We start from the raw sequence: 7,049 nt of genomic DNA, 5'->3' as shown, positions 1-7,049 counted from the left end.
AAGAAGTCGCCCCAGCTTGGAGTGGGCAAGCCGGGTGGTGGCGCACCACTGTGGAGGGCGCGGGCAGAACGGGGTCGGGCCTGGGGGCTCCTGGGGGCAGTCCCCTGAGCTGTGGCTCTGAATGCCTGGCGGCCTGGTGGCGTCAGCTCTGCCCGACTGCCCGTGGGCTGCCCAGCACGTGGACGCTGAAACAGACATGTCAGCAAACTTCACGGAGAGAACGCAGGAGGCCCGGGTGTGGGCAGAGCCAGGCCGGCCCAGGGCCCTCTGGCCTCCGTGCCCCTCTGAAGAACCAGTGTCCCCCCAAATTGTAGGGCATGTATCCCCCAGCACCTCAGAATGTGACTCCTTTTGGAAGTAGGGTCTTCCCGGAGGTGATCAAGTTGAAATGAGGTCATTAGGGTGGCCCTAACCCAGTGTGACTGGGGTCCTCACGAGATCAGGACACACACACACACAGAGGGACAACTATGTGAGGATGCGGAGATGGCGCCGTCCACACGCCCAGGACAGCGTCCTGAGGAGGGACCGCCCTGCCGTCCCCTGGGCCTCCACCCTCCAGGTGGCCTGGGTCCATCTCTGCGGAGTCAGCGCCCAGGCACGGCTGTGTTGGGGCGCGGAGCCAACGAAGACATCCAATAAACAAATATGGTGCCTTATAGTGGGGACACGCACTTGGCCTTCGTTCTGTGCCTGCCCAGCCCCTGGGAATTGGTGGTGAGGGCGACCGAGGTGTCTTCTGCGATGGGAATGAGGTGGCCTGGGAAGATCCTAGGTCACTGAGCCTGGGGGCCGGTCACCCAGGCAGCCACCCCTGTGACTACAGCGTTGGGACTTTCAGCCTGTCCCCCAGCCTTGGGGAAGGCGGAGGGCAGGAGGCTGACCTGTCGCCAGGGGCCAGTGGCTAGTGGCTTTTTCAGTGGCACCTGTGGAGCGCAGCCCCCACGAAGCCCTGGACGGGGCTCTGGGAGCTCCGGCTGATGGACACGGACGGGGCGGGGGGCCTCTGCGCCCCTTCCCCTGACCGGATGTCAGCGCCTTTCCAGGCCACCCCCAGCCGCCTCCTCCACCAGACGCTGTGACCTGGTGAGTGAAGCTCCCCGAGTCCGTGAGCTGCTCTGGCACATGCGTCAAACCCAAGGGGCCCGTGGGAACCTCCCACCTCTGTAGCCCAGGTGACAGCCCGGACGTGTGCCTGGCGGCTGTGGAAGGGGAGAGGGTCCCGCAGGACAGAGCCCTTGACCCGAGGGGCCTGCCGCTGTCTGGGCAATAGTGTCAGGATGGAGCTGACCTGCAGGACACCCAGCTGGTGGCAGACACCTGCTCGGTGTGGGGAGCCGCCACGGGAATGGGGTTCAGAAGCTGAATTACAGGCCCCAGGCCTCTGCTGAAATCCCGGTACCGGCATCTCTACACGGACTTCTCTCCACGCTGGCGAAACGAAACTGTTCAGGTCCCACTTGGGGAGGTGGGACCCCGTTCCCTTGGGCCCTGACCCAGGCCTCTGGGGTCCCTGCGGGTGGGCACGCTGACCTCCGCCCCGCTGCCTCCTCTCAGAGCTGCCCCAGCCCCCGGGCAGCAGCATCTTCCGCCGCTCCTGGCCCCGCCCTCCTGCTAGCTGATCCCACACTCCACTCCCACCGCGGTGCACCCCACACGCTCCGCCGCCCTTTGGGACCCTGCAGGGGGCTGGCCAGGGACAGCTGCAGGAGCGGCGGGCGGGCGGGCGGAGAGTTGGCTTCCTGAGGGGGCCCAGGGCCCAGCAGCGACGTTGCCGAGCTGCCAGCACCCACGAGAGCCCAGCTGGCGCCCCAGGAAGCGCCCAGCCTGCAGCAGGGAGCACTGGTGCCAGGGCCCTCTGGCCTGGGGGTGGGTCCAATTACCTGGTCACTGCCAGCAGGCACTGCCCGTGTGACCCTGGGCATTACCCCTTCCCCTGGAGCCGCACCTGCCGTGTTCCCACGTCACAGGTGAGAGCACGGGGCTGAGGAGAGGAAGCGACCCGGGAACAGGGACCAAGTGGCCCCCACAGTGTGCGGGGACACGGCAGCGCCCTACCTGCCCTGTACAGATGTGTCTCCTGCACGTGGGGGGTGAGCAGACACCCGGACTTCAGGGGCTGCGGGGGGTGGGGCCCTCCGCCCCGCTCCACTTGGCCCCCAGCCCACCAAGCAGGGAGCCCTCAGCATGGAGCCGGGTCGAGGGTCGGTCTCCGTGGGGACCCGCCAGAGGTAGAGGTGGGGTGGCAGTGGGGGCGCAGTCTGGGTTTAGGGGGAGCAGGGCCGGGACTGCGGCGGAGTACCGCCCAGGCCCCCTCGCGGCCGTGCAGGCAGGACGGGAGCCGTCTCTGCGCCCACGCGCTGTCCTCAGCTCCCTGAGCGTCCACAGGGGGGACCTCCCTCACCAAGGAAGCCGTGGTGCCACTATGAGTTTGGGGAGGGGCGAGACCAGATGTGGGGGAGCAGCTGGCAGAGCCTAGGGCGAGGGGCAAAGGGAGTGTGGGGCCTGAGGCTGCCAGACTGCTCTGCCCACCCCGTCTCACAGCCTGGCTTCCCCAGGCCCCCTGGCCTCACGCCCCGCTGACCTCTCGCCCTGTCACCTTTGCAGTGGCCAGCCCTCTGCCCGGACTGCCATCTCTGTGTTGTCCACTTGGAGGCTCCTGTGAGCCCACCCTGCTGGGAGCCTGTGACAGGCCTGGTCCGGCCAGCACTCCCTGTGGCTGCTTCGCTGTCCTGCTGCGGCTGTCCCAGGAGGCCGCGCGTGACAGTGCCGGGGCCCATGCCAGCTCTGCCAGGCAGTGGCCAGAGTTCCTGAAGTCGGAGGAAGTCCTGGGTCTGCGGGCCAGGGCCAGGGCCAGGCCCGTCCAAGTGCCTCAGTTTACCTTGCAGCCCAGGGGTCAGGCTCAGGGGCCTCCAGGGTGCTAGGTCGCCCTGCCGGGAACGGGGCTCTGCAGTGAGCTGCGTGTGAGCGCACAGCTTGGCAGAGCTGGGCAGGTGGGATCGCCCCTGGAAGCCCCCTCCCCTCAAGGGCCTCTCTACCACCCTCCTCCCCTGCCCAGTTGGCATGGCAACAGCCTCCTCCCAGTTCTGAGGAGGCCGGGCTGAGTCACAGGCCCAACTTGGAATGTGACGGGGCCTCCCTGGAGGACAGTGGCTCTGAGGGAAGGCAGGCTGGGCGAGGGAGGGAGGTGCCAGGCGCCACCCCCCAGAAGCAGGGACCTGCAGTTGAGGCAGCACTGGGAAGGCCGTGACGGTCAGTGTGAGACGCAGCGGCCCTCCCAGCACCTGCTCGGCCTGGCCCGATGGCCTCTGAGGACCCCGGGGCAAGCCTTGGCGGCGCCCCGGCTGGAGGGCGCCTTGGCCAAGACTAGGCTGGGACGCACATGAGGTGGTCTGCCCATCGGCCCCAGGGTGCCAGCCACCACCCGCCTGCTCCTACTTAGGCCTTCTAGAGATCAGGCAGGCCCAGGGGGTGTCGGGGGGCGGGAGACACCACCCCCTCCAAGCCTTGTCCACCTCTTGCCCAAATCCAGGCCTCTGAGGGCCCAGCCCCACCCTGAGGGAGCTGGGGACAAACAGGGTGTGGAGGGAAGGCAGACAGGGTGCAGGGCAATTGGGGTGGCTTCTGGGAGAGGGGGCACAGGACCAGGACCACAGGCTCAGGAGGCTTCAGGTCCGAGCCCCAGGGCCTGTGGCTGCTCAGCAAGCCCCCTCCCCACCTCCCCCAGGGCAAGGAGCCTCGAGGACTTTCGCCTTGTGCCGGCCGCACCCTGCCCAGCGCAAACCTGCCTCCCTGGGACACTGTTCTCCCAAACTTGGGGCAGGGTGGGGGGCTACCTGGGGAGAGGGGGTCCAGCAGTCAGCAGCCCTGCCCCAGCTCACTGCCCACTGGGACATGCCCTCTGCCCCTAGCAGTGCCCACACTCCCCTCCCCCCCCCGGCACTCCCGTCCCTAGGTCCCTAGGAATCATCGGGCCACCTCCACGGGGGCGGGCTTTATTAAGCACTGTCACCACAAAGACGAGGGCACGAACACAGGGAAACTGCACTCGGTTCCAGACTGTCTTGGCAGGCGGTATGCGCAAACAAAACCTCTGGCCAAACGGTCAGCGTGAACTACTGTCCCCTGGGTCACCCGGAGCTGCCACCCCCAAGGGGCAGAGCAGGGGAGGGGCAGGAGGAGCCACGCAGCAGGCTCCGCCAGACACGTTTGCGCCCCTCGGCGGTCGGCTCCCGGGTGATCAGCGTCTTAGCATGACGCTGATCTGAGCCACGCCGGTTCCGCAGCCAAACGCAGACCGCGTCTCAACTTCACAGAAACTGCTTGCACAAGACAATGGATCCAGTGTTGCTAACGCAGGGCCCACTTCCCGCCCCAGGAAAGTACATTTCTTCCCTCGTGGAAACCCCTGGGGAAATCCAGTGCCACGGCCAGCGCGGCTCGGCCTGCCATTCGCCGGACGCAGGCGGGCACACACGCAGGGAGACCCGACCGTGAGACGCACCGTGCTGGCCCTTCCAGAGGTGGGGGCCCATTCGCCTGGCTCTCTCTGGCCAGGTGGGTCCAGGCCCTCCCAGCCCTGGGCGTCAGGAGAGGCCGCCCACGTGCGGGAGAGCCGAGGGCCCGCAAGGAGACCCGTCTGCCACCTGCTGGGACAGCCCTTTCAGTCCCGACCGGGCAGGTGAATAAATATGACATCAAGTGTTGTCAGGAGAAGGGAAAATAACTTAAACTCGGCCGGACTTTGTCCTCAGTGCCACTTGCGGTCACAGCAGAAATGGCCCGCGTGGTCTGGGGGAACCAGGAGCCCAGGCAGCTCCGCCGCCTGCAGAACCCCCAGAACTTGGGTCAGGCCCTCCCGCCACCGCCGCCGAGGTTCCTGCAGCAGGACTAGCTTGGGGAGTAGCGGGCAGGGCCGGGTGGCCACAGCCGCCTGTGCTGTGGTGCGTCCGTGGATAAAGGCGGGAGCGTGGGGGGGCGACGACCCCAGCCCAGTGGCCAGCAGCCCTCCCACGCCCGCCCTGCGCGATGGCTGCCTTCGCCCGGCCCCGCTGTGGGGGAGCCCGGATGGTGGGCCCGCTCAGTGCTCTGGAAATGACCAGCAGTTCCAGGGATGGACGGGTGACCTGCAGGGTCAGCCCCACCAAGGCACAGCAGCGGCCTGGCCCTCCGGGGCCACTCGGGGTGTTCAGAGGTGCACCGGACCCTGCGCTCAGGCAGGGAAGCAGCATGGCTCGCTACCCACGGGCAGACGCCTGGCACCCTGGGAGGGGTCTGCACCCAAGGAGAGTCATTCCCAAAGGTCCCCTTCTCTTTCCCGAGTCACAAGCGGACGACCGCCTCACACCACAGCGCCGGTAACTCCACAACCGCCCAGCTGCTGGCTGGTTCTGCTTCTGCCACCTGGGGCCGGTACCCTCTGTGACACTGGCTGTGAGGCGAGGGCCCGTGCTGTGCCTGGGGCCTCCCCTGCAGGGGATCCTGCTGCCACCACCAGGGAAACCACCTCATCAGGGACTCACACCAACAGCTTCCGTGATGCGTGCATCGTTCACGGAGTATGGGGCCAGGGTCGCAAGGGTCCCCCCCAGCATGCCTGTGAGGTGGCCAAGGAAGCTCCTGGAAGGGAGGACACACCGGCCGCCCCACATCCAGGTACCTGGGCCACCCTGGGGGGCCCTAGAGATACCCATGAACCGGCCGGAGAGGAAGACAGTGTCACAGTCCGCACAGCCAGGCCGGAGCGAGCTGGGGAGCGTCAGAGGCGGTCGAGGCCTGGAGGAGGCCGGGGAGTCACTGAGAGAGAGGCCTGGCCTCAGGGGCTTCCGCGCGGACAGCCGGGTCCCCCACGCTCCATCCTAGTGCCGCGTCACAGCAGCAGGGACTTGACCACGCCGCAGTGGAACTTGCGGACGTGGCGGTAGAGGTCCCCGGACTGCGTGAAGCGCCGCCCGCACCAGCGGCAGGCGTGCGGCTTCTCGCGCGTGTGCACCACGGCGTGGCGGCTCAGGTTGTGCGAGTACTGGAAGCTCTTGCCGCACTGCGCGCACGTGAACGGCTTCTCGCCCGAGTGCGTGCGCTCGTGCCGCTTCAGCGTGTACGCGCACGAGAAGGTCTTCCGGCACAGCGGGCAGGTGGGCGCCGCGACGTCGGGCGACAGCCGGGGCCGGGCGCCGTCCCGCTCCCGGAAGTGGGCGCTGAGGTGCAGCTGCAGCACGTGGGCACTGGGGAACAGCTTGCTGCACAGAGGGCACATGCAGAGGTGCCCGCCGGGCCCCAGCTCGTCCTCGCTCGTCCCCCGCTCTGCATCCAGCTCCAGCTCCCGGCTGCCCGCCCCGCTGACTGGCCGCGGCTCCAAGCCCCCCGTCAGGCGCTTGGCTGCGGGTACACGGGGTGGCTGCCGGGGGCCGTGCGGGCTCAGAGGGCCAACGCCGTCCTCCTGCTCCGACAGCGAGTCGCGCTCGTCCTTCACCAGTGGCTGAGTCCCCTGCTGGATGTGGCTGCAGGGAGCTGCCGCGAGGTCGTAGGGTGGGAGGACTGGCTCCTGCCTCCGGCTAGGCTTCAGCGACAGGTCCAGAGCCCGGTCCGATTCTCCCGGAGCCTGCCAGGGAGGAGGCCCCAGTGCCCGTGGACGGAGAGTGGCCTTGACCCCGGCTTGGGGGAGCCTGGCCTTCCGGGCAGCTGGGCAGAGCTCAGGGGTCCAGGCGGGCAGGGGGCAGTGGGGCTTGTCTGACGGCTCTGGCCCGGGGGCGGGGGTCTCGGGATGCAGCGCGCGGTCCTTCCCCCTGAGCCTGCCCTTGCAGACCGTGACGATGTCGTACATGTGCAGGTAGCTGGCGGCGGCCAGGACGTCCTCGACGGGCAGGCTGCGCAGGTCCAGGCGGCCCTCGTACATGAAGTCCAGCAGGCGGCCGAAGGCGGGCGCCGTGACGATGTCGCCGTTGAGCCGCACCGTGTCGCGGCTGCCCGCTGGCCGGTCCCTGTAGAAGAGATGGAAGTAGACGCTGCACGCGGCCAGCACGGCGCGGTGGGCCGGGAAGCGCGCGTCG

At 68.1% G+C, this 7,049-nt stretch overlaps 2 protein-coding genes across 3 annotated transcripts in view; one reads left to right on the top strand and one right to left on the bottom strand.

The window, feature by feature from the left end:
• Positions 1-3,966: 3,966 nt before the first annotated feature.
• ZBTB42 (zinc finger and BTB domain containing 42) lies at positions 3,967-7,045 on the bottom strand (the record flags this gene model as incomplete). The annotated part of the gene is made up of 1 exon (XM_015599638.2): positions 3,967-7,045. A coding segment is annotated over one exon (1,176 nt), but the record flags the coding sequence as incomplete, so codon positions are not given.
• Positions 5,916-7,049, top strand: part of AKT1 (AKT serine/threonine kinase 1) — a 27,919-nt gene continuing 26,785 nt past the window's right edge. For both annotated transcript variants that reach the window (XM_025042014.1, XM_006925608.2), the window contains exons 1-2: positions 5,916-5,920; positions 6,580-6,583. The gene's annotated coding sequence lies outside the window, so the exon portion shown is untranslated. The remainder of the gene's footprint in view (positions 5,921-6,579; positions 6,584-7,049) is intronic.

This window comes from Pteropus alecto, unplaced genomic scaffold (assembly GCF_000325575.1).
Source record: "Pteropus alecto unplaced genomic scaffold, ASM32557v1 scaffold8, whole genome shotgun sequence".
NCBI lineage: Eukaryota > Metazoa > Chordata > Mammalia > Chiroptera > Pteropodidae > Pteropus > Pteropus alecto.
The sequence above is the reverse complement of the archived record's forward strand: the minus strand, read 5'-3'. Positions and strand labels throughout refer to the sequence as shown.